Raw genomic sequence first — 26,988 nt, forward strand, 5'->3', positions numbered from 1 at the left:
TGGCCACACCTGTGGTGCATTTGGGATTTGTGAGCATTAAGTTAATCACCAAACCCTGCGTGCTAAAGTCAGTGCAGGTGAGCTCAGGTCAACCGGACTCAGAGTGTAAGAGTCTGTCATTAATCATATTTGCAGTCTCATTCAGCCATAGCTTTTAAGGAAGGCAGGCAGGAAGGGAGAAGGAGAAGCAGCAGCATTTTTAACACCAGCTGGTGCAGATGCAAGCAGAACATGTGATGTGTAAGTCAGGCCTGTCTTTCCTGTTGCCTTTCTCTGCAGTGCAACTCCTGCTCATATGTGGGGTAAGACTGAAGACCTGCACAAGCCAAAGTGACCAGTGAATAATGGAATCAGAGATTTTAAGATGTTTAAGTTGTGCTGTGCAGTTTGATAGGGCTTTATGAAGCCAGTGGAACAAGAGAGGCTGCCCTTTCAGGTAATTTAAGGGATGACTTTGATGCTGAGAAAATATCTGGAACCATCTGATTTTGTCTAAGTATCCTTTGAGGAGATTCAGGAATAGCACATTTGGGGTGGAACTCTGCAGAGGGGGAGGTCTGAGGAAAGGGTTTGGTTATGACATGATGTTTCATAGACTGCAATAACAAGTATTCTTCTGCAAAGCAGCCAGATGGGTATGTTTGGCTGTAAATATATGCCAAATAGCTACAGCAAGCTGGGAGAGCTGCCTAACAGGGAGGTGAGGCAATTCTTCCTCTTTTACTCTGTGCTGGTTAGACCTTGTGAAAGTATCATACTTGGGCTTTATCCTCAAAAGAAGAGATAATTGGGGAAACCAAGTCAAGAAAGGTACAGCATAATTGAGCTGAGAACAGAAGCTTTGGGGAGAACAGTTGTGCTGTTAAAGCTGTTTACTGTCAAGAGGATATAACTGCAAGGAGATAAGTTCATGTTGTTTGAGTTCTCCTGGGCTGCTTCAGAAAAGAAGAGAATGGGCCCTTCTCTGTGTCGTTGGTGGTTGGTAAACCAGGATAGGTGAGAAGAAGTGTTATTATGGGATATATAACTTTAAGATGAGGATGGAGAAGCACTGGGATAGATTTGCCTTGGGAAGTTGTGGAGTTGTAGTCACTGGGGGTCAGAAGTCAAACAAACATCTGCCGGAACAGATAGAGCTGACCCTGCCTCAGGCAGGGTGATGGGCTGCCTGGCCACTGCTCTGCGGCTCCTTCCAGCCCTCTTTGTTATGATGACATGGAAACCAAACTCTGCATAAAAATAACTCAGTGTGTTGCCTTATTCTGTATTTTCCTCTGCAAGGAGGTGCAGGGTGTGCGCAGGAGGAAGAGGAGTAAGGCTGCTGTGTCAAGGGACACAAAGTGACTGAGCTGTGAAACCGATGTAATTATTACTTTCTTCCTTCTCTTTATTAATAATAAACTTTTCTTCATGCTACCAAGGTTGCAGGCTGTTGCCTAAGCCGCTAATGCACTGTGCTCTGAGTTATGTTTTGCAGGCTTTTTTTGCCCCCTCTCAGGAGAGATTTTCTTATGAAGTGTTTTATGAAGGCAGTGGAGCTGGATGCTGGGCTACAATGCACTGTGGCACTTTGTGAACTGTTCCTCATGTTCTGGAACAAATGGTGACTTTCTGACAGAAGAATCCTTTGCTTCCCAACTCCACGGGATAACTGGTATTGACAATAATAAAACACATTGTGTGCACTGGGGAAATAATAAGAGAAGGATTTTTAAGTGGTTTGGAGTGGGATTTTAAGGGCTGGCATCCATGTCTGAGAGAGCTGTCAGTACCAGCAATGTGCAATAAAAAAGTCAGCAAGTGACTATATGGAATCCCAGGTTGGTTTGGGTTAAAAACAACTTCAAAGCCCATCCATTTCCAACCCCCTGCCACGGGCAGGGACACCTTCCACTAGAGCAGATTGCTCCAAGCCCCTGTGTCCAGCCTGGCCTTGAACACTGCCAGGGATGGGGCAGCCACAGCTTCTCTGGGCACCCTGTGCTGGTGCCTCACCACCCTCACAGGGAAGAGCTTCTTAGAATCATAGAATGGTTTGGGTTGGAAATGACCTTAAGATCACCCAGTTCCAACTCCCCCTGTCATGGGCAGGGACACCTCACACTAAACCATCTCACCCAAGGCTCTGTCCAGCCCAGTCTTGAACACCCCCAGGGAAGGAGCATTCACAGCTTCCCTGGGCAACCCATTCCAGTGCCTCACCACCCTAACAGGAAAGAACTTCCTCCTTATATCCAATCTAAACTTCCCCTGTTTAAGTTTTAACCCATTATCCCTTGTCCTGTCACTACAGTCCCTGATGAAGAGTCCCTCCCCAGCATCCCTATAGGCCCCCTTCAGGTACTGGAAGGCTGCTATTAGGTCCCCACGCAGCCTTCTCTTCTCCAGGCTGAACAGCCCCAACTTCCTCAGCCTGTCTTCATACAGGAGGTGCTCCAGTCCCCTGATCATCCTCGTGGCCTCCTCTGGACTTGTTCCAGCAGTTCCATGTCCTTTTTATGTTGAGGACACCAGAACTGCACACAATGCTCCAGGTGAGGTCTCACAAGAGCAGAGTAGAGGGGCAGGATCACCTCCTTTGCCCTGCTGGTCACGCTCCTTTTGATGCAGCCCAGGATACGGTTGGTTTCTGGGCTGCGAGCGCACACTGCAGCCGGCTCATGTTCATTTTCTCATCGACCAGCACCCCAAGTCCTTTCCTGCAGGGCAGAAAAAAAACGGAGGAGAGAGCAAACACAGTCCCTAATATCTCCCTAATAACTAATCTACGCCTACCCTAGATGTACCTAAATCTAATCGAAATCTACCTGTAAAAAACCTTTGCGTGTAACAGCATGAGTGTCCCATGTTTGGGAATTACAGTCCCTCTCGTCCTTCCTGAGCTAGGCTCAGCAATCTGAGGTCTGGCAGCTGTAGTGGTAGGGCGCTGTGCCCTCAGAGTCCTGCCTCCCCAGCTACAGGGGTTCCTGTGCGCTGTCGACATCTGCTCAAAACCAGAGCTAAATAAACCCTGGAAAGCTTCTGTCTGTCTAGAAGCATTTATCATCTGTTGAGATGCTGGGCAGCAGAGTGTCAGTGTGGTCCATAGTTTTGGGTCTCTGCGATGAAAGCTTCCTGATGAGTAAGGCCTTTTTATGAACATCAGTGGTGGGAGGAAAGCAACCTTTGTTATGTCCCTGCTGTGGCGGTTATTTGTATTGCCCTGTGCACTCTGGACTGCAAGGAGCAGGGCTGGCAGTGCTGCTGCTGCGTTGGCAAGGGCTGTTCCACACACAGAGGTCTTCCCATCTTAATAAAGACAGTCAAAGCAAGGCAGTGCAGGCTCTCCGTTGGCTCATTAATGCTTGAGCTTGTCACTTCTAATTGGAAATATGTTGTGTGGATTTTGCGTATTAACGGGCTTTTGCTGTTGCACAGGACTGCGGAGAATTCAGCTGTTGGGAAGTCAGGATGCTTTTTCCCTCGTCTCGGCTCTGCTGAGGGTAAACAGCTCTGCCCTCTAGTGCCGCTTCCCAAATCTGTTCAAACGGAACCCATCGGCGATCCTGGGAATATGCCTCGCCCCGAGCATCCCTTGGAGCACAATGATCAGAGCCAGTCCGGGGCTGCTCTGCGCATCGTGCTGAAACCAGGCAGCTGCCCTGTTAGAAGGGCTTTAGCCCCATGCCGGGCAGGGGGAGCATGGCACATGTTGGCATATCCCCTGCACAGCATCCATGAGGTAATTTCTGTATTTTCCCTGAAGCAACCCCACTGAGCCTGCTATTTGCTTTCCCATAATGTTTGTTATGCCTTTGAGAGACATATAGAAGAGCTAAATGATGAACAGCCATTTCAGCAGCTTTGCTCTTTCAGCCACATAAATAATGAATTCATCAGGGTGAGAAAACATGTGCCCAGACACAAACACATGCAGAGCTTTGTAGAGGAAAGGGAATAAGCACAGAAGTTTGAGATCCAAATGCAGAGCCCTGGGCCAGCAAAATGGGAACTGCTTCTGGAGTGAGACAGCGTCAGAGGGTGGGTATGGAGTTAACTGCCTCACGAGGAGACAAAAAGCAATTAGGAATGCAGGCAAGTGCCAGCTGAGCTTTGAAGTGAGAGGTTGCTACCTGGTTGGCTTTGGGAGAGGGCCGTTAGCTCGAAGGGGACGTTTGCTTTATTGTCTGTCTTTAAGAATCAGCTGAAATAATCTGGTTGCGACTCAGCTTGAGTGGTGCTGGCTCCCAGCAGCCCAACAAGGTACACAGGTGCGTTTTGAACCCGCTGGCCAGCTTCAACTCAATAGGACAGGGTGGTTTCAAAGAGCCTGCATTCCTGGAGGTTTTGCGAGAGTGAATAAATAAATGAAACCCCACAATTCCCACAACTGCCCCTGCTGAGAGTCCTTGTAGAGGTAGCATATGCACAACTTTTTATAGACACCAGAGAACCCACAGTGGGGAGGACTGGAAAGGCAGCTACATGGTGCTTCCTTAGCCCCACTGCTCACAAACGAGTCATGAGGGTTGTGTGGCAGGGCATTGCATTGCAGAACATGCTGCTTCCAGGGCTAATGTGAGAAGAAGGGAAGAGCTGGTTTCTTCTGCTTTGTTGGCAATTCAAATGGGCTAGCACAGCAGAGTGAGGGCTGCGTGTGCTGGCAGGGCGTTTCGGCTGACCCCTGCAGATCCAAGTCTAATCAGCTGAAATACAGAGCTGCAAGCGCTAGCCAGGGGCTGGGGAGCCTGGTGGGATTCAATGCTTCATGCTTCTCTTTGCTCTGATGTATTTTGTCCAATTTCTCAGCACCACCAGCTCCTGCCTTCAGAGAAGCGCCTGCCTGCTCTTTTGATCAACAAATTGCATGTGGCTTGACAGCAACAGCCTCTGTCAGAAGCCACGTCTCCTCTTTGGCCATGGGAGCACGCATGAAGGAGTCAGGCCTGCTACACGTGAGAGGTGGCACTGCTGAGTCCCTATGGCGGCAGAGGAGTTTCAGGGCACCATCACCATTCCTCCTCTGCCAGGCTGGCTGTGCTCCTCTGGGCTTTGCAGGGGCTCTCTTGCCACTGATGCTTTTGGGTACTTTTCCCTGGAGAACCTTTGTGAAGCGGGAGGTTTGAGCCCAGTAGTGTTGGGAGCTGCTGGGTGGGATGGTGGCCAGGGTGAGCTCACGAGTCTGCAAACCTGGCTTGCATTGGGAAGATAGTAAGATGCAAGTGGTTCACCTGGGCAACCTTAACAGTGTTTTGCTGGCATCTTTCTGATAACTCTGTTAAGTTCTTTTCTGTATAAACAGCAAAGAAAAAAATACCAGCTTGCAGTTAGCCCTTCAAACACAAGTGCTTCTGGACAGCCAGCGGAGCATATAGGCGGCTCTTTGATTTATGAAACACTGAGGCTTCAGTTCTCTGGTCCATCTTACCTTGATTTGCACTGATAAGAGCTAGGGCGTTTTCATAAAGTTTGATCATCCGCTTACAGCCTTGTCTAAAATGTTTCATAAGGCAGCTCCCAAGATGAGATCATCTTTTGTGGAGCTGGAAATTTGTTTGGGGAAGGCTGGACAATTCAATTTGGAGGCACTTTGCCACTCAGTGGGTGATGATGGGGGGGAAATTAATGCGGAGTTTAAAGATACTGAATTTCTGAGCTTAACCGGAATTTGCAGTTCTTACGGTGGCATCAAACCCATAACTGCTTCACTAGGGCATAAACAGCCCAACAATCTGCATTGATTTTGCTGTCTTTTAGTTTATTATTCCCCTTGAAACTTGGACCATTTATGACAATTCTTGATTTTCTGCATTTTTCTTGTTGACCTCTGAAGCAAGTGAAGACTACAGAATCTAAGCTCCTTCCTGCTCCCCATAGATTTTGAGCTTCCTTAGTCTGTCTTAGCCAAATTTGACTGGGAGTAAATACTCTGTCACTGGGTTTTATGACCTTTGGTGGCTGGAATAAGTAGAGACCTTTTAGTATCTGGAGATGTTCACTGCAAAGCTGACAAACGGAAGCAGGGAGAAGGGAAACAGAGGCCTTAGTAATTCCCAAGATCAGGAAAAGTTCAGCCAGAGCTTCCCCTGGTAACTGCCAGATCCCTTCTTATCCCCCTGTCCTGGGTTCACCAGTAGCTGTTTTTCTCCTTCTTAGTAGCTGGTGCAAGCTCCTTCCCTTTATATATATTGTCAGTGTCATGGCAAAAGCTTAAATGTGAATGCAAAGGCAAGGTAATTTTGCAGAACATCATTCCTACTAGGGCTACAGTCATTACAGGCTGACATAAGTACAGAGATAATAGTGAAGAGAGAGGAAAATGGATAAGAGTGAGCAAAGAGAAAACAAGTTTTCAGCCTAGTTTTGGGAAGAAACAAAGCTATTGAGTTGGAGCTCATCTAGATGGCAGTAGCAGGCATTACTTTTCCTACCAAGAGAGGTGATGTCTTTTTGTCTCCTTTATTCCGTCCGCTGAATAAAGGAGAATTTAGCAATTGTCTGATTAGCTCCTTTAAGCCCCATCCACTACAGAAAAGGACTAGAAGTAGACTGAAGTGGGGTATCATGGATCTATACGTACTTTGGTTTATTCAAAATGAATGCCTTCTGCTGGGCAGTTCATACCAGTCTGCTTTATTCATTATTCATAGAATAATGTTTGGGTTGAGCAGCTTTCATCTTGTTGCTGCTACAGAGTGGCCAGGAAGGGAGAACGAAGGTGACAGCAGAGGCTTTGCCCCAGCCTGGAGACCAGCACCAGGGTCTGGGGCCATCAGCATGCCCAGCCTGACCCCACTGCCTCCAGCTGATGGGAGTGAATTTTGGGAGCTTTTGCACTGTGCCGTGGCCTGGGTGTGAGCACAGGGTGGCCCCCCAGCTAAAGGCAGTACACAGATGTGCAGAGCCCTCCTGCTCAGCTGCTCATTCAGGGTGAACCAAGAATGCGGGAAGGAGCAAATAGCCCCCAGCATCCTCGGGAACTTGAGGCACATGTATTTTATGGGCTTGTTTATCCTCTGCCCTCTCCTATCGCAACAAACCTGGTGCACTGAGTACCTTGGGAAGGCTGCAGCCTTTTGCTCCAGAGATGGTGCCAACCGGGGGATGTTTTGCATTTGATGTAGGCAGCTCCTTTACCTTTTTTCTTCTTCTTTTTTTTCCCCCTTTTTTGCATGTGAATCCTAGTCAAGGCAGCTAATAAAGTCAGCAGCTGTATAGTTAACAGGAGCAGGTCTTCGCTCTTGCAGGGGTCATTTGTTAGCTAGGCTGAGCACACACAGTGCATGCAGAGGTGCTCACTCTGCTGCCTCACTGCTGTGCCAGATGGAGACGTCAGTGAGGATGGACACAGGTGGGCTGCTTGGTGTGATGGGGAATAATTAGCAGAGCTTTAGGTTTAGGGTGAAGTAAATGGGCTGTCCAGCTGTAGCTGCTGTAGAGAGGAAGTTGAATGTTAATTAGATGCCACCAGTAATTATGGTGATTATGTATTTTTTGAGTGGCTGTTGGGAATAGCTAGATTCAGATCCAGAGGGGGATGTGAATGACATTTCTAATCGCTTTAAAGAAGAGAGAAGGTACTTTTGTTTTAAACAAGGGCAATTACATTAAAACAAAGCTCCAGCAGAATCCAAAGAGCTGTAAGTGGTTTGATGTAACTGCTCAGGAAAAACGAGCGTCGGTTGAAGGAAGGGAAAATGCATTGTGGTACAAGATACACACATCCTGCTTTTCAACACAGGAAAAATAGACCATGGCAGAGATGGGACCTGTACCTGTTCTTCCATCTCCTGGTGCATTTTCTTAACTGAGAGACAAGCAATCCTCTTGAAAACAACTAACAGTTTATTTTGCTGGCTTTCAGGCCCGTCTGATGATCCCCTCCCCTTCTTCCACAGACAAACAAAGGTGATGCCAGTCAAATTCATGGAAGCAGTGATTTTGTAAGAGACTATCATTTTATGTTATTTGCAGTCATTTCAATTTTAATATTTAGACCAAAAACCTAATTTCACAGGCTTGTCCATACACAAGGCTACTCTGAAACTCCATGCATATTTATGTAGGCATTGCGATAAAACAAGTGCCCACATTCGAATCTATTCAGGAATAGCTGTTGTGCTCAAAATTCAATTTTCCTTTCAGTGTTTTCTTTCAGTTGTAGATCAAGCCTCTCACTTAAACCCACTAGTTAAGAAGTGAACTCATTAACATGCCACCCACTGTGTCTGATAACCTAACTAACACCTTCGATCTCAGACAGTCACAGCTCAAGTTCACTCTTAGCATTAGTTGTCGAGCTTATTTGTAGAATAGATTTGCATAAATTCCTAACAGGCGTGTTCTGGACACACAGCCTTTTGTGGAATACTTTACTGGAAATGGCTGGTGTGCAGCAGTGTTGTCTTCCATGCAAACCCACTTTAGTGCTCCTGAGGGCTCCTCACTTCAAGGAATAACAACAAACACTTCAATGCATCTTATATGCACAAAACCATGCAAAAGCCCAAGCACCATGAGCTGATTTGTACAGAAACCCTCCGATGGTTGGACAAGCACAGTCTTCTGCGATCCACAGGGAAGGTCCACCTAAAGCACTTGTGCAGCTGCCTAACTTGAGACTTAAAAATGCACCGTTCCCCTTCATTCGCAGGGGAAATACAGTGCATCACCACTGACTTTCCTGCAGCTGGTGTTTGGAAGACCCCTGCTGATGATGATTCAGGTAAGATATTACCTGGTTTTTACATCAACAATGTTACTTACTGTCAGGGGAATGACTGATCTTTCTGAGCATGGGGACCATACAAGATACCCTCACGAGATTCAGTGGTCAGCTTGTCTCAAACAGAACTAAATAGGTACCCAGCACAGTGGCATAGCCACCTTCTTGGTCTTGCACTGCCTGGGCGTCAATTGGAGAGGTGTAATCTCCAGATGGCAAGCCTCTCACTTTCCTCCAGCTTCTTTCTCCATGTGGAGGTTCTTTAGTGATTCCTGGTCTTGTTACATCGGACAGCCAGCTTCTCTGAGTGTGACTAGAAGTCGATCCATTACAGAGGCAAAGTGCAAGCGTTCTGCACCGTGAGATGGGCATGTGCAAACAGCTCCTCTAGTGTGCCTGCTGCATGATGTGCACTTGTCAAAAGCAGTTGTGCTTTGCTCCCATAATGGGTATAGCTGTATGGCAGGGGAAAGATTGCATGTCTGGGGGAGCTGCAGCAGTGGGGTGCCCCACATCTGGGAACAAGCCTTGGGCTAACATCTGGTTGAAAACTTTTGGTGGGTTGGAGGTGTCCAGGGCTATACAGCTTGCCAAAGGAAAGGCTCCCCTCTGAAGTACAAACACAACCACCCTTGCATTCCTTAATTACTTCTATCTAGGAAAGCTGATTGAACTTTCTAGGCATTTAGGCCTCTTTGATTGAACTATGTTCAATGAAAAGCAGGTGGCAAGATGAATGCTTTGTTTTTTGCAGCTAAAATCCCACACCTAATTAAATCTTATGGAAGCAGGAATGCACTTTTTTCCTTTTTCCCTGGTCAGTGAGTCAATTGAAATACATTTTCACCCTTATCTAATTCAGGGAATAGTGAGACCCTGCGCACATTTTCTTGCATGCTCAGACTTGTGTGCAAACTTGAAAGCTGGGCTTGCCTTGATTTACCCAGTGCTCACACAGCCTGTGCTCTCTTCTTCCAGATTCCTCCTGGAGGATCTACTGCTGGGTGATGGGAAGTTGTCAAAATGCATTGTGCCGCTTCAGGAGGAGCACAGGATAGCCTGGGACTCTCGTTCCTCCTCTTTGAGGATGAAGAGTTGACAAGTTTAAATGGACACACCAAGAGCAGCTGAGTCTGTGGGAGATGGAGGAAGATCAGGAGCCTCTGGCAGTTTTTGAGGCTTTGAAGAATAAGACCCCAAGGATGTTCATCTAGATATTAAGGCCTGTGTTTATAAGAGCAATTGCTCTCCCATGTTCTCCTTGAGGACCTGGCTGAGCATCCAAAGAGGAGGTATGCGTTGTCACCTCCAGTAGAGGCAGGCTGGCTCATGTGACTGTATCTGTTCGGACGCTTTGAGCTTCTCGGCGTGCTGTGCCATCACCAGCACTTGTTCCTATATAAGTTTTTGCTGCTCCTGTGCCCAGTAGCTTCTGTTTGCTGTTTACTCTTCTCCTCTTATTCTGTACTTGGGCACAGAGGTAGTTCTCAGTCTTGCAAATGGGTTTGCTTCAGCCCTGGTGTGTTAGTGCTTCCCTCCTTCATTCTTTCTATGTCTGGTGCAGATGTGGAGGCTCTGCCCACTGGCCAGGGGCTGGCAGCTCACTGACTGAGCCATCGGCACGGTAACTTTGGCTGTATCAGTTTCTCCCGGTCTCTGCAGCTTTCTGGGTTAGGAGATCCATCAGCCGGAGGGTTTATTTGCACTAACACCATGGGTGAGAAAACAAGCCCTGCATCAGGCCATGTTTATTCTAAATCTCAGGGGCTGCTGTGTCAGCCAGGGCAGTCCCACAGGCCCTGCTGGCCCCAGGGATCCAGTCCTGCTGCCTGCAGGCTGTGAGGACCGTCTCTTGAGGGGCAGTTGTACACACTTCCCCCTGCCTAAGCTCCAGCTCCTGGGACCACCAGGACTCTCCAGACTGGGCTTGCTGGGAGCTCTCCTGGTTTGCCCGAGAGCATCATGGTGCCGCTTGGCAGCCCAGGCAATGGCATAAATGATTTTCTATCCTCTTGTCTCAAACATTAAAGCAACTACAGTGATGGAGAGAGGAAGGAATAATGCCAGCTCAGGGAAGAGCTCTGCTCCCTCGGGTTGCACTGGGCACACTCATTCTCCCAGAGCACACAGAGGGGTTTTTTAACCCTGGGATCCCTCTTTGGTGCTGGTAAGGATGTCTCAGGCTTGTGTGGGCAGCAATAGTTTCCATGTGGCTGCAGTGCGCTGGGGCTGGTCCCTCTGTGCTTTGGGGTGATGGGGATGGTCCATCCCAAGGATGGCTCCAGCTCCAGACCATGAGTGAAGGCTGCAGTACCGCAGCTCTGCGCAGTATTACCTGCCTGTGGCTGTAATAGTCAGGGTGACGGCTCTTCCAGGAGGAAAACATCTCAGCTGAAGCAGTGCTCCGTGATCCCCCATGGACTCATCGGCGTGCTTTGTGCTGTCAGGCTGCACATCAGTTGTAGCAAAAAGAGTGGCTCCAGTGGCAGCTGAGGATGCGATGAGGATGTAGCAAGTGCGATGACTCCAGAGCTGGTTCAGGTTCGTGCAGAGCCCTGGTGCTGGCTCCCTCTGGCATGGACACCCCACACCCTGGCTCTGGGACACTGCTTTGGGAAAAGTGTTTCCAATCTGTTCCTCGCCAGCTGTCAGCAGTTTCTGTGTGTGCCCACCAGAGAGCAACCCCAGCACAGGGTTGTTGTCTCCAGAGAGACAGAGGCTGAGATGGAAGGTCTGGGTGTGAAGCCAAATCCGTCTTCTCTCACTCTTTCCAGCCCTATACCTCATCCCAAACCTGAGCTAAACAGTGAGTTTGGCCTCATGGTGTCCTGGGCAAGAGGAGCATTCCACTGGGCAGGGAGGGCGTGCTGCCATGTGAAGCTCTGGCAAGAGACCCTGCCTGGGTCTTCTGCAGGGAAGGACCAATGCCATCTGCAGGGAAGGACCAGGCCAGGAGTTAGCAAGGAGCATCAGTCCAGTGCACAAGGAGCAAGCAGGGGCTCAGGCAGAGCTTACAAAACTTGGATGGGTAAAAGTCTGGTGCTTTATGCAATCTCCTTGGTAAGTAAGCACAATTTTGTGCTCATCTCACAGAATCATTCAGGCTGGAAAAGGCCCTTAAGGTCAAGTCAGTGCCTATCTTTGGTGCTTGAACACGTAGTTGGGTGTCTCAGTGTGGTTTTGCATGTGAGATACTATGTCAGAGCTTAGTGTTTGGGGAAGGAGGAAACCCATGCTTTTCATGAAAGTCAGTGCTGGCATGAAGTCCCAGGGTAGGCAGACACATCTGGGCTGGAGGTAATGCTCAGCTGTGCAATATCGAATACCTTACCTGAGCTGCCTGTATCATCAGGGAGAGATGGACAGGATTTATCCTATCCAGGACAGGGGAACAGAATCGTCTGCTGGAAGGATCTGTCCCTCTCCTCCATGCTTTGCTTGAGCCAGAGAAGCAGCGTCCACGTTTTGTTGTTGGGTGCAACAGTCCATGGCATTGCTAAGCTGCAGGCCCGGTACCTGCAGAACGGGGCTTTGAGAGAAAGCTGAGGGAAGAAACAACCTCTTGCTATTTTAATCGCTGTACCAGCCCCTGGGGATTTCGATTGACAGGATTAGTTATGAAGCCAATATTATGAGTTTAACTATGAGTGAAATAACACAACTTCTGTGGGAAGCAGAGTAAAAGAAGCAATTATACAGTAGTTTAATAATAGTGCTCTGCTGGCTGGGAAGCTGAAAACTTATGGTTGACAGTAATTAGATTTTTTCATTCTTCCTGTTAAATAGCTATAAAAATTACAATAGAAATTCATCTGGTTCTCTTTTATTCCATGCTGATTTTATCATCCAGTTCGTGCCCATTTGGCCTTCAGATTATAATTTTATATGTTTTTAGAGTCTGGTATTTAAGACATGCAGAAACAGCATTTAATGCTGAAAAATGCAGAAAGCCTGAAGAATAAGTGGGTGGCAGTAACATTCTTCTGAGCATTCTTTTTGCAAGATGTTTGGAGGGACAGTGAGGGCTTTCCAAATTGTCTTACCCTGAATCACAGCTAGACTTCTAACGACAGGAGCTGTTCCAAATCATTTCAAATTGCAGTAAAAATTAGATGTTAGAAATTGAAGTACTCTTTTTACCTGCCTGTTACTGGAATGGACTGTGTGTAGATGAACTGCTGGGGGGGAGGCGGTGAGGTGCTGTGATACCTCACTGCACGCTGGTTGCTTGCTGCCCTCACTTCCCTGGTGAGATGGGAGTTGATGCAGTGACCTGGTTTGGGGCTTTGCTCCCACCTCGGGCTCTGTGCTGGTAAGGCAGTGTGAGTGATAGGGGGGTATTTGTCGGCTGGCAAAGAGCTCGGCTTGTCCTAGTTCAAGCAAGAGCCTATGGGGCATCATCTCTTCCCAGTCTTTGCTGCTCCTCTGCAGCCCTGCAGTGCTGTGGTGTGTGCCGGCAAGCAGGGGCTGTGCAGGCATCTCATCTCCCTGTCGTTTACATCCCAAGTGATGCTTAGTTGTCAGCTGCCCTCCTTTCAAGCACTGTCCTTTTTGTGTGTCTAGACAGCAGTGAGTTTTCTCTTACGTCATTAAAATTCGAATTACTTTGGCAGCTGTGGGTTTCCAAACTTGCAGGGTGAAACTTGATGAGCCAGCAAATGTGCGGCACTTGGGCTGCCTATGATCACAGCTTGAAAGTGTTATACAGAACAAAGGAAAGAGCTCTCAGGTTTGCTCTCATCCTTGAAAGCTCAGGTGCTTGGAGGCTGAAAGTATTCTTCCTCTTGTTCTCTTCTATTTTATAATGCGAAAGAGCCAGGTATGATAAATGATATCCCGATGTTGTGAAGGGGATTGAGTGTGAGGTGATGTGTTGCAGCTCTGGTGCCTGGTGTGATCACTGACACATGCAATAAACCGGCTCTGCAGCAGCACACCTGACCTCACAGCACAGCGTACCTCTTATTTGATGTCTTCCTCTGCAATGGCAGAAACAACACAGCTCAACTTCACACTTATATTTTAGTTTTAAAACACACTGAAGATGCCCAGAGCCATTATTAGGGCAGAGGCCACTTCCAGGTATGCTGCTGTCCCATTTGCTTCCACTTGTCAACAGAAATAGTTGTGCAAATGCTGTGCAAATCTGTGGCAGATGCAAATGCTCCAGATGGTACTGGGGAAACTGCAAATGAAAGATTTGATTCCAGCCCTTCCTCACTTTAATAAAATCTCATTCATCTCCCTAGTAGAGCCTTTTTTTTCTAGGGGCTTTTACAAATGCATCCCTCCTTTCTCTCTGAGCTTGTGCCCTTGAGCTCATCCCCATGCCACTGGAAGGCATGCTGCTGGTTGTTGCAGTCTGTCATCCAATGCCTGTGCTTTCCAGCACGTCATTCTGGTGCTGGGATCATGATCTGTAAGAACTGGGTATAATCCATTAATCGGGGTGTCCAGATGTGCCTGTGGTGGGGCCAGTTGCCAGGTTTGGGCCAGGTAGTGATGGTTCATGTGTTTTCAGCACCCAGCCATGCACTGGTGTGGTGCAGTGCAGACCTTCAGTGCATGCTGAGGCAAATAAACCCTTGTGCCCTGGGTTCCCACCACCCCAGTGTAACTGCAGCAGGGGCAGCATCTACCCTGATGCCACTCTTGGGCCTTGCCTGCTGCCCAGGTATGCAATGTTCTTCTGCAAAGCCAATGTAGAAGAGCAGGGAGGCTGAAAGCTGTCACCCTCCAAGGGCAGCCCAACCCATGGGGCACTACCTGGACCTAAATTTGGCTTGGGAGGATGAGGGAGTGGAGAGCTGTCATCTCCCCCATTAACTCCATCTGGAATGACGTGTGCTCCTGATTGTGTGCTGTGCTGATGCTCATACAGTGCCCGAGTCACCACCCTGCATTAGCTTATTCCAGCACATTTCCTTGTTACAAAATTAGATCCGCTTTGCAAATTGCTGCTGCAATGGAATTGGGGGGGGGGGGGGGGGGGTTGTTTGTCTATTTTTTTCTCTATTTTTTTCCTTTTTTCACTGGAGTAAATCAGGAATAAGTCAACAGAATCAAGCCCTCAGTGCTTTCAGCAACATGCTCATTTAAATTGGATGCAAGAGGGTGTCTGTGTTTACATTTGGCCTGCCAAGAATCTCTGTTTCAGAAACTGGCTTACATAATATGTCAAAATTGGTTTACTCATTAGCATTGCAAACTGCATGAAACAAGCCGCAGATTGATAAACTCGCAGCAATATTTTGCAGCCAGAGCTGAACGGCACAGGGGGAGGGGAGATTCATTAGGAAATGTTCCATTTCCAAGGGAGAAACCAATGGTTTCCAGTTATATGCCTCAGACTTCATTGATTTTTTTGGTGTCTTCCTAAATTTAGATAAAGATTGAGAGAGAAATGTGAAAATCTCTGCTAGCAAACAGGAGCCCGTCTTAGTATTTGCTGGGCTGATGGACTATGTGCTGCAGCAACTCCAGGTTGGACCATTCTCCATTCCTTGGTTGAGGATGTAGCCCCTCTGCCAGGCTCCATCCTGCTCACACAGCCACTGCTGCCTTGACTGATGTTTTTGCTATAGCACAGGTGGAATGGAGGCTCTGATATTATTAATTAGCTCCTCCAGATGTTGAACAGGCACAGATGTTGTATCATGGTCCAACGGGCTTGTGGTGCTGCTGCCTCCTTTTTCCTTTAGCCTGGCCAGGGTGAGCATGGGTGCAATGCAGCCTCAGGCAAAGCTGAGGACCGTGATGCTGAAAGACTGATAAACTTTCATCCCTGCCATGTGGTGTGTGATTTTATAGGCATTTGTAAATCTGCACACACACATGAAAGCATGAACAGTGCTTCCAGAGTAATATGGGCAAATAGAGTAAAGCAGCAGTGAGAGGGTCCAAGCATAACTGGTGCTTTTGGACTTCCACTGTGTGGGCTTTACAGAGCCTGCGGTGGGCTGGGGGAAGAGACAGCAGAGTGGTGGGTAGCCAGAAGAGCAGCCCTGTCTCGTGCTGTTCTCATGCAGATCCCTCCTGTGACTAGTTCTGTACTTGGGGAGAAGCCTCTTCCCAGGCTGCAGCCCTAACCATTACTGGTGTCACTGCATCTCTTTTAGCTGCAACCCTCCTGCAGGCAAGGGTTAAACGTCTTCAAACCCTGAGTGATGTGGCAAAGCTGGTGGAAATCTGCTGGGTGTGTACAGCTTTTCAGCGGTATCTAAAGGAGTTTGGGGCTTAAATCCCGGGGAGCTTTTTAGTTTGCTTTGAAGCTCCTAACTTAAGAATCAAAAGTGGAAAGCTCTGATACAGAGAGATGGCACAACAGCCCTGGTATTGGTAGCATCTGGTTTTATGCTTGGTGATCCTGAGTGCCCCATCCAGTGTTTCAGATGAATTTTTTGAATGATATCTAGTAAAGCTGAAGAAAGCACCAGCCTGCAGTGCTGCAGCCTAACAAGTGTTTTGCCTTGTCGGCAAACACCAATGCATCCTCCTTCGACAATGTTAAACCTAATCCACAGCACTCATGGCATGTCATAGGTAAAAAGCAGGCTTGATCTCCTCATGCTGTGGACTCCGTGTTGCAGCATTGTTTGAAGGAGCTGTGTGACAGGACAGGTCATCACTTGCTGCAACACATCATGCTCTGTTTAGAACACCCTCACATCCCACAGAGGTACCCAAGTGGGCACATCTTTTAGAGGGCTGACACAGCAGCTCCCAGCAGCGCCTCTGCAAAACTATTTTAATAGATGTTTCATAAAGTTTTCAGAAGAGTTTTGTGAGTTGAAGTAGCAGCAGTTGTTAGCTGTGGGAAGGGAAAATAAATTATCTCATTGGAAAATGAAAATGAGAGGTGTTTGCATTTCACTTACTGTCACACCTTGCAGCAAGAGGCTGGTCACCATGAGATACAGTGAGTTTCAGTGCCAGCTGGAGAGCTGAATGCAATGAAAGAGGCCAAGAGGGATGAGATGCATCAGCTGGGGAGCTCAGGCAGGCTGAGGATCCTTCGCCAATATGTGGGAGCAATCCAGGCACTCACAGGCTGGAGAAGAGCTCTCCCAAGGGCGTGGGAGAGCCAGCATCACCCCTTGTGCTGATGCAGTGGGTGGTAAGTTCTGTGTGGTCCTCAGTCACCTTTGCCCATTGCTGGCTTTTGGTTCATGTTCCAATTCAGGTCTGTGTTATTCCTACAAAACCTCCTCCACACCTTGTCTGGGCTGTTCTGTCTTTTCTAGAGATAGCAAGGGAGGAGGAGTGAGGTATGTGAGCCCTGTCCTTGAGGACAAAGGCGTGTTGGCCACTGCTAACCAGGCAAATGAGGAACTGCTGCAGCCTGTGTGGTGTGACGCATGTCTTCAGAGGGTAATTCCAGTATGGATTGGGCATCTAAGGGCTGTTCGCAGTGCAGTGGGAGGCAAATTCTACCCAGCTCTGCAGACCAGAGGTGCTGAGTTGTTTAATCTTTGCAGCTGGGACTCAGGCAGTGTGCACAGTGGCTGGCAAGCGCTTACGCATACGTTAAAATGTACCGAGCAGCAGAGCACTGCTTCAGCCTGGAGAAGTCTCTCAGCACTGCGATGTCTTCTCGTTACAGCATCAGGCTGTAAAGCAGGGGCCGCATCATTGGCAGTGACATCTGCCATGTGGCAATGCAGCTCCTGCTGTGGGAAAGGGGCCCTGAAGGTTCAGCGCTCATGAAAGACTGTTGGAGTCCCCTCTGTGCCAGGTTTGTGCTACAAGTGCCAGCCCCAAACAGATAAATTCAATTATCTGTTGCGTTCAGCCTCCTTGCCTTTGTGTTTAGGGCTTACCCTGTGAATTCCAGCTCTTCTCGCACAGTGTAAATCCCAAGCTGCTGGGAAAAGCAATTGTTCCCCAATTCTGCTGCGTAGAGAACTGTTGTCACCCAGCAGGTGTTTCTGTATAGCAGCATGTAACTTCTGTCTCCAAATAAAAGACAAAGTTCACCTTGTGTCTCATCCATTGTCATGTGTACTTGAAAATATTTGATGCAGTGTGCAGAAAAGAGGGCAAAACAGTGACAAACCCCGGGCTGATAAATAAATAGCACAGAGCGTGATTCACAGCCTCAGTTACACCAAGCAGTGCTGGTAAGCACAGAGCTGGGTGCCTGGTAGAGAGGGACCCATGGATCCATTTTGTGCTCTCAATGTGCTGAAGTCCTCAATGCAGAGTGGAGATCAAGGGACCAGCCTGAAAACCCTCTTGTGAGCAGGTTTGTAGTGAAAGGACATGGGGTTTGTGTGCTTGTAGAGCTGCTGTGGGAGGCAACTGTGGCATCTCTCCAAAGAGGTGGCATGCGTTTGCCACTGAGGTGTCCCATTCACAAGCAGGTGCCTGTATGTCAGAGGCAACGAGCTTACCTCCTGCTACCTGCTCCTCCTCCTCCTTCCAACACACATACAGCACAGCAAAGGCTTTGTTTGACTGGATTAACAGCACAGAAATGTCCTCTTTTGGCATAAGGGAGCCCATGGATTTCCCATAGGTTACCTCTGATACACAAAAAAGGGGCGAAAGCTCGAGTTCCAGGAAGGTTCTTTGTGCAGGAAGATGCTTTGTGGGTCTGGTCCTGTTTGAGCACAGGAGGAGCTTAGTGCACACTGAAGTACGGGAGACCTGAGAGGTCTTTTCTGTTTTCTGAATGATCTCGTTGCTCTAGCTTCAGGGCAGCTTTCTAGGATGTGTAACAGAGAACCCCAAAAGCCCCCAGATCCAGCAATGAAGAAGCACTGCTCCAATGGCAGTCTGTGTCAGAGCTTTGGAGGATCTTCAAGCTTAGTACAACTTTAGCCCAGAACTGTGAACTGTTTTTTTCCTACAGTGCACATACAAGGGCTAAAGCGATGCTTCATTAGCAGTGGGGAGGAAGGGGTTGCATCTCCCAGCCCACTGTGGTGGTACCTGCACCACAACAAAGCAATCAGCCTCTCACTGAGGGACAAGTATTTGCTTTCTCTACTTAGAGTGTGTGTAGTCATTGTCTAATAATATGAGCATTTTGCCATCCCTCTGCAAATAAGGCTGAGGCTGCTGCCTGATTGGTATATCATCTCACTTTCTCTCGGCATTGATTTTCTTGCTCTCCTTATTTGCTTCATAAAAAGAGAGGCAAGGAGCTCGCTCCCTCTTCTTCCCTCCCTCCCTCCCTCTCTCTCTCTCCCCCCCTCCTGTGAGAAGCTTTTGGGAGCCTTTATTTTTAGCATGAGACAAACCTTGCTTTATTCCAGGAGACGCAAGTTGGATTATAAACCCTTTTGTAAATGTGTATGGTGATATTTGCTCCGGTAAGTTATATGCATCTCTATTTATGTGTGTAACTGTACTGTCTGGGGGAGAAGGGGGGTTTTACAGGAATCGTGAAGCCCACTAAATAGGTTTTAGGTTTGGTTTCTTTGTACTCTCATGCTGAGCCCAACTGTTCCATGTTATTTAGATCTACTGGAATATTTTCAGTTTGTATTTTGCTTTGGCAAAGGGGGGTGCCTGCTTTGAAAACTTGTTTTGCACTTCATTTTACAGCAGAAACGTGGAGAGTAAGGATTAAAGGGAGAAGGAATGGTGATTTATCCTATTCCTTTTGGCATTTTAGATCAGATGCCTAAAATAATGCAGTAATGTTTGATATAAGAAAAAAAATCAGTAAGAGCTATTTAATATTGATCAAGCTCAAGTATGAATATCTGACTGCATATAACCTTAGAAAGATCAATCTATAGACTGCAGGTTGGCAGCAAGCTGCTCCTCATCAAAATGTATTAGTGAAATAGAGAAAATCTTTAAAGTAATTAAGAAAATAGGTTGCATTTCAGAGTGTAACATCATTAATACAGGTCAATAGACTGTTGCTCTGACTTTGTGCTGCCTGCCTCTGCTTTGAGCAGCTCAGCAGCCTCATTCCTCAGCACTCTCGGCTAACTTGGACACCTCCTTTTTACCTGTAAATAACAGCGAGGGGCAGTTATTTCTCTCTCCCTGTCAGAGCTCTGCTGTGCTTTCCAGGCAGAACAAGACAGTGATTGTAACAGCGTGGCTGAGGAAAACAAGATGTATGGCTGCAATATTTTGATTCTACATAATAAATACTTGAATTTGCAGCATTATATTGGCTAATTTATTGGCACTTCCATTCTTTCATACTTGGATCATATCCATGGGCGCTCATCGCTGTGGTGTTTCAGAAGTCTTTATAAACTCCAGCTGTAGCACAAGCTGGAGCTGCGGTGAGCTTGAGTATATACCTGCTCAGAAAATTAGCGTGTTAGACCCAGAATAACCTGCCTGCTCTCCTGATAGGAGGCTATGCTAACAGATATATGAAGTATATACTTTCATAAGAGATTAGTAGACTGTAACTGGGTTTATTAAACCCAAAGGAGAAGGTAAGGATGTCGTGTCTGGCACTTCAAGCTAAACTCTTCCAGACAAAAATTTCAGATTGGCAATAATTGCTTAGTCATTTTAAGATGCTTTTGGACCGGTTTAATTGTTCCTGTTTCTCCAGGGTGGAATAGTTGCACTTGCCATCTCACCTGCCTGAAAAGCAGCTAATGGGGATATTCTGTGGGGCTCCTGAGCTCTGCAGAGTGTTGCACAGGCGAGAACATGATCTCGGTTCCTGAAAATGTGATAACCAGGCACTACATTCAGTGGGTTTTGGGGTTTTGCTGTTTCATAAGGACCATATCTATTTATAACTGCTGTGTAATTTGAATGTGTGTGCTCGGCACAGTGTTACAAATTGCGGTATGTAAAATGTGTTATATACCACCGTGTTAGAGAACAAGGTACGTAACAGTAATTGTCTTTCACAATCATTTAGCGACTTGGGTGTGGAGGGCATGGGTGTCTGAGCTGTGCAAATCTCACACAATTTCTAAGCATAATTCTGCTTGCCTGAGGATAGCATGAAGCATTCCCAACTTTGCTGAGCCTTGCTATCTGGCTCAGACAGCAGCAGGACGATGTCGAAGAGCACATTTGGGTGATCCTAGAGGGGAAGGGGCTGGGCAGCATGACCTGAGGAGCATGGTTCCTGCTTCCCACACCACAAAACTAAAGGCCTTGGGTTTTGTGCCATGTAACTCATCGTAGCAGGGGTGCCAGACTGCCCTGAAGACTGGGCTGTGGTTTATTAAGGAAGCCAGTCGAGCTCATCGTAATAGCTTTGAAGCAGGAAGAGAGGCCAGGGATGGCCGGTTTGACTGCAGGCAGGGGGAGGTCTCACCTCTGTCCAGGAGGGCAGGTTGCCAGCAGCCAAGGGATTATGAGGCACAAAGTGAATACTATGGTTAAGTCCATCACTACAAGACTATGCTTTGGCAGAGAAGTTTGTGGCTGAAGAGTAATGATCCCGTCAGTCCTACAGGCCGTACCTATAGGATACAGCTGAGACAAACTCAGGGGAACAGGGGAGCTTCCACTGCTCCTCATATTGTACATACAAAAGTGTCAGTGTTCATGGTTTTCCGTCTGTTGCCTTTTGCCCATGCTAGCATGTGTGACGTTCCTTCATCTCCAGCTATTTGGCAGTAGCAGGTCTGGGAGCAGCTTCTCCTGAGTCCCGTACCCCCAGCCACCACTCACCCCTCAGACACTGGAGAAGCCTCCATCACCTCCCCAGAAGCATGGCATCTTCTCTCCAAGATAACCTCAGAGTGATGTGCAAACCAGGGCTTGGTGCAGCTCCAGGGACAGATTGACAGCATTGGCAAGCTCCAGGGCTGAAAACAGGGTATTTGTGCCAGTAGGACTGAGGAGTCCGTCTAGCAGGTGCATCAGGGTTTGAAAGGAGTTTGAAGCATTATTTTAGGGATGCCTGGAACCTCTAAGACCTGTCTCCTTGGCTGCTCCTGTAGCAGATCAAGCAGCTCCTAGAGAAATTCCTTAAGCTATTAAAACATTGATTTCTTACATATCTGCCTCCTCCTGAATGCCAGATCCTCCTTTTTTTAGCCAAGTCCTTGGAAGAATTAATGAGTTCTTTCCTCACCTCTGTTAATCCTGCTCACATCAATAGGCACTGTACAGGGGGAGAGGTGTTTGTGTTGATATTGGGTAGCAGCTGCCTGTCACTGCTGGTGATGGCAGGTGGTGTTTTGTTCTTCACGTCACTCTTGATTAGAAGTTCCTGTACAATTATATGACCATTTCTTTCAGGGGTATTTCCCCATACATAGGATGGCAGATGGCAACTTGACCTAGAGTCTGGTCCTTTCTGATTTTGCTTTTGGGCTCTCTTTCTGTCTGAGTACAAATCGTTTTAAATAGTAGGGTGGTACACCCTTGTGAATACAACACGTTTGTTTGTGGTGGGCTGGGGGTTCAGCACAGCTAATTTGGGAAGAACTGGGACCGCTGTGTCTCTGCCTGAGCTCTGCCTGTGTGGGTACCACTGTGTGATGCAGGCATGAGGAGAGTGGTGGATTCGGGGGACATCCCAGTTCAGTGCATCCCTGCTCCTTCATTCAGAGCTGGCGTGGGCAGCCTGATGGAAGAAGAAGAGATGAAGCTGTTGCCTGCCAGCACAGCACATGTGTTTCAATATGTGGGATACACAGAGAGCGCAGGCAGGCCCAAAGGAAAGATTTAGCTCCTCGCCAGGGTGTGTGGTGGCATAGCATTAACCCTGAAGAAGGTGCCCATCGGTGTGTCTGGTGACAGGCAAGGCTGGGTCCAGGGACGTGCATACTCCTGAAGGGTAGGTGGGAGTAGGACTGTGGAGTGCTTGCTCAGTTTTCATTCAATTCAATGTCCAGTGCAGAAGGAGGGTCTGATCCTGCCTGTCCTGAGCTTGTAAATCTGGTTGTTTCCTATTACTCAAAGGACTACTCAGAGGCCTTGAAGCTGCAGTGAAACTCCTCAGTAAGCCAGCTCTGGGCTGGAGACGTGATGATACTGTGAAACTCTTCAGCCTTGCACTCCCACCATGTACAGCCTTTTATTTTGGAGAAGAAAAACGAAAAGGAAAGAAAGGGAAATGTGAAGGATGTGCTGAGCCCTTCTGCAGAGCCAGGGGAATGGAGAGGTGATCAGCATGGGGTGCCGAATATCCAGTGCTGTGTGTCTCCTCTCCAAAGCACCAGGGCTGTCTGTCCATCCATGCAGAGCCAGGCTGTCTGGGTGTAAGGGCTCTGCTCCACCTGAGTGGCTGTGCAGAGCCTCATCTGTCACTAAACTTTCCCGGCATCGTGGCAAAGCAAATATGCTGCAGCAGGCTGTGAAGCTGTAAACATATGGGCACTAACAACAGATTAAGTGAGTGATTTAGTCTAAGGGGCTTGGTAGATTACCATAAAATGTATCTTAATTAGAAAAGCAATCAAACTTGCACAGAGTCAGTGAGGATGAAGTGTCCCTGTTGGCAACAGTGAGTGCTTTGTCCCTCGTGCCAGGGGATGAGGATGGCGATGGATGCATCTCATGCCCACTTTGGGGGGTTTGCTGTGGTTTCCCCAATCCAGGTACGGGTGGAGGGTACCCTCATGCTGAATTGTTTGGATTTTGACCTGTGAGACCAAGCTGCTCAGAATGAGACCAATGGTGAACTCAGACTCCTGTAGCAGCATTAACAAACCAGGAATTGCTGAAGGGGAAAGAACAGAGCATTTGTACATTTTCCTTTAAAACTGTGTGCAATTACCCAAAGATATATTTGAGTGTTTGCCATGTATAGCACATCTAGTCCCAGAAAAAGGATTGGGGCTTCTAAGTGCTACCATAACACAAATAATTAATAAGTCTATCTCCCTCACTGTGTCCTTATCTTCTTAGTGAACATGGCCATAATTAGCTTTCACCTGATTGTGAATTTACAGCATGTTCAATTGCTTTTTTTTCATTCTGCTTGTGCTGTCTTTGCTTCCTTAGTTTTATTGGCACAAGTTTTATTCCACAGGCCTGAATCTACAGATAAAAAAAGCCAGATAATCATCTCCAGCAGTGCAGATATAAAGGTTGTAACAGCTAAAACCATATTGGTGCATTATTGGTTTTGTGCAAGTCCTTGGAAGGATTTGAAGTACATTGGGAGGTGGCACAGATGTGCAATAGCTGCTAGCAGTAGAGAGAAAGGAAAGGACGAAGGAAATGGAGACATTCAGGAAAGCTTTTGCCAAGGTTTTTTGTTATCTTCTTTTGTGCTTAGAAGCAGGAACGGGTTGCAGATTTCAGGGAACCTTAGTGAAAGGCTGTGAAAAGAAAATGACATAGGCACGAGGTGTGGAGGAGCACAATAAGTGAGAGGATGTAGAGAGAACAGGACAACTTAGGCTGTCCAGTTCAAGTGTGACAACAGTGAGCGAGATCAGGAATATGCTTTTATTTCGGTTTAAGGACACTGTTAGCAGCATGTTGACTCACAGGTGTTGCTTTTCATGATGAAGTGTGGGGAAGGAGAGTGATGCCACCTCTGGGGACACTCACATAAAATGAGGGGCAGAAAAGAGAGGTTTTACTTTAAAAACTGTTTCTTGCTCAAAATGTTCCCTGTGAATTCCCAGGGCTCAGCAAAGCAGAGGTTCATTTATAGCCCTTCATTTTAATTATTAGAAAAGAAATTATTTTTACCATGCGGGCTGACAGTTAGCCAGGAGCAAATTCTTCTTCCAGCCATTTGCACAGAGGTGGGTGCTGAGGTCGGAGCCAGCTCCAGTGGAATTTTCCATCTAAAACTGGTTTGAGATGAGAAAACAGGTCCTAAGTTTGGGTCCCAGATACCCAACAGAGCTCTGATACAAAGGGCTCAAGCCGTACTCCATCATAAAAGTGCCATGGTGAGTCTGGGTGTGGGGCGAGATATCTGTGATGGTCAGATTAATGAAGGACACCCTAACAGGTCTCAGTGGCCAGGGATGGGAGGCTTTGTAGGCATAATACCTAGAAACCAGCAGTGCTTTTCCAGAAGCAGAACATCGGTTCTCAGTGGTGCTGCTCATACAGGACTGAAATAAAAGGGAAAAATTGGGCAGGCATCATCTGAAAGAGAGCTGCTGGGTGTGTAAGAAGGGACTGGAGGCCCCATTGCTGGGAGATTTGAAAGCACTCTGAAAACCTCACAGGAAAAAGCTGTTGCATCAGAATATTAATCCCAAGGGCTTTGTGGATTCTTTCCCAAGTCATTTTCACCCATTTCCTTAAATCTGCTTGAGAAAGGAGACAGAACTGAACACAGGCATGCACGAGTGTGGGGAGGCGGTAGATGACACCAAATAGCAACACAGCAGCACACGGAGCTGAGAGGAAACTACTAATGGCTTCTGATGAGCACAGACGTGATAATAATGAGGTTAATGCCCTTTCATTCACCCATAAACATCTTAGAGAACTATAATCCCTGCTAGTCAATGGGCAATCATTAGGTCATAAATAATACAGCGTGATTGAAGGGCAGGAGCCTTTCCTGTACTAACAACATTCAGTTGGTGCTGACCTGGCAAGGGTTTTGTTGCAGTCCCCATGCTGTGGGAACCGAGCTGAAGGAGCATTTCCTAGTCAGAGGAGCGCTCCCACCTCTCATTTCTGCCATGTGCATCTGTCATCAGAGCAGGAAACTGCTCCACTGGAGCCCAGGTCTGGCAGGTAGAGCTGGGAAAGGAGCTGAAGCTAATGGAAAAGAGAAAGATGCAGGCTTGATAAGGCAGCAGTTACAGCAGCCATCAGACGGTGGTGCCAGGGGCCTCGATCTGCCCAGGGGTACATGGTGGTGTCTTCTCCCCAGATGGGAGAAGTGCCATGTCCCAGCCAGATGGTGTGTGCATTGCGTACAGCACTGCTTTTACAAGCTGGGTCTGCAGTCCCCTGCCATCCAATGCTGTGGTGGTGTAGTCCTGGTTGTTGTTGAGCTCCTGAGGCTGTATCCACCATCAGGGGTTTAGCAACACTAAGTTTGGGGGCACCTTCCATCCACAGAGTGCTTCCCATGTGTGGATGTCACTCAGCCATAATGTAAATCTCTGCCCTTATTAGAGGGAGTAAATCCTACTTAGTAATAACTTGGATCACGCTCTGTATTCATTTATGTTTTATTGTGGGCCATTTTAAACCCAGATGCTTTTAAACCCACCAAGAAAACAAGGAAATGAGCAGCCATCCAACCTTTTTTATTTTATAATTAAATGTTTACACTTGTTACATGGTAAATCCCATATAATCAGCCTGTAAAGCCTGCACAAAACCTGTGTTTTCAAGAGAAAGCAGGAACAGAACTACATTACATTACATTTATGCACATTATGAATGTTTGCTGGGTTGCTGAACCATACCCGTTAATAAAGCAAGAACTAGCATGACCTTTTAGAAAACCTCTCCTTTACCTGACCATGGTTTTCCTTGGGTTTTTGTGGTCACACATGATTGATGCCAAAGCAGCTCATGAAACAATCTGGTCGTGTGGGGGAACAGATAGTATAGATGATAGGAAGGGGATACAGCCCAGGGGCGGCTGCTCTCTTGGATTGGCAGTGATGCTCTGGACACTGTCTGAATGTGGATCCTGGTAGAGACCACCACAGCTGGTTTTTGCTAGCAGTCTAGGGCTGGAAAAGTTTTCATGCCCAAAACTCGGTGCATGTCTCTGCTGAAGTGATGCATGTCACAACATGAGCTATTCAGGTATCATACGTACAAATCTAAACAAATCTGTCCAACTTGTGCTCCCACATCCTTAAAAGAAGAGGGTACAAATGTGGAGCTGTGGAGACTGCAGAGGAAGAGCTGTAACTTCCAGACTGCTCTACAGCTGGGGGAAAAAAAGGGCTGCAGGCTGTAAATGCAGTGAAACTACCGTTATGTACCGTGTCTCAAATGAAGCAATGTGCACCCAGTAAATAAAACAGGTATTCCTAAATCTGTCTGCAACACGTATTGGTGTATTTTGTTTCATGGAAGGCTCCATGTTGATCTGTCAATGCCCATGTGCAGTAAGCAATTTATCCAATAAATTAAACAACCCCTGTGGAAGAGCTTAACATCTCTGCCTCACTGGTATAAGTAGCTTTGTCCTCTGACAACATTTCATTTCAATGAGTCCAAGAAGAGGGTGGTTGAAATATGTCTTTATTTTCTGCCTGTTAACTCTTACATGCGTGCTGCCAACCTCAGCATTATGGCTGACCCATTAAATACTGGACAAAACACATCTCATCAGCTTGCATTACATTTTGAACTTAATAAATAGGAAAGGCATTACCCAGATTCTGTCTGGCCATCTGGAGGAACAATGTTCTGTAGCTCAACGAATGTCTATCTGATCCTCC

At 47.3% G+C, this 26,988-nt stretch overlaps 1 protein-coding gene across 2 annotated transcripts in view; it reads left to right on the top strand.

The window, feature by feature from the left end:
* The window catches only part of SYNPR (synaptoporin), a 109,614-nt gene that overhangs the window by 45,423 nt on the left and 37,203 nt on the right, over positions 1-26,988 (top strand). Inside the window, exon 1 of one of the 2 annotated variants that reach the window (XM_065687637.1) lies at positions 18,863-19,020. The exons of the other annotated variant lie outside the window; for it this stretch is intronic. Coding sequence (XP_065543709.1) covers positions 18,997-19,020 — 24 coding nt within the window. The 5' untranslated portion in view covers positions 18,863-18,996. Of the gene's footprint in view, positions 1-18,862; positions 19,021-26,988 lie in introns of those variants that run through there. 2 annotated transcript variants of the gene reach the window in all.

This window comes from Lathamus discolor, chromosome 7 (genome assembly GCF_037157495.1).
Source record: "Lathamus discolor isolate bLatDis1 chromosome 7, bLatDis1.hap1, whole genome shotgun sequence".
NCBI classification, from domain to species: domain Eukaryota; kingdom Metazoa; phylum Chordata; class Aves; order Psittaciformes; family Psittacidae; genus Lathamus; species Lathamus discolor.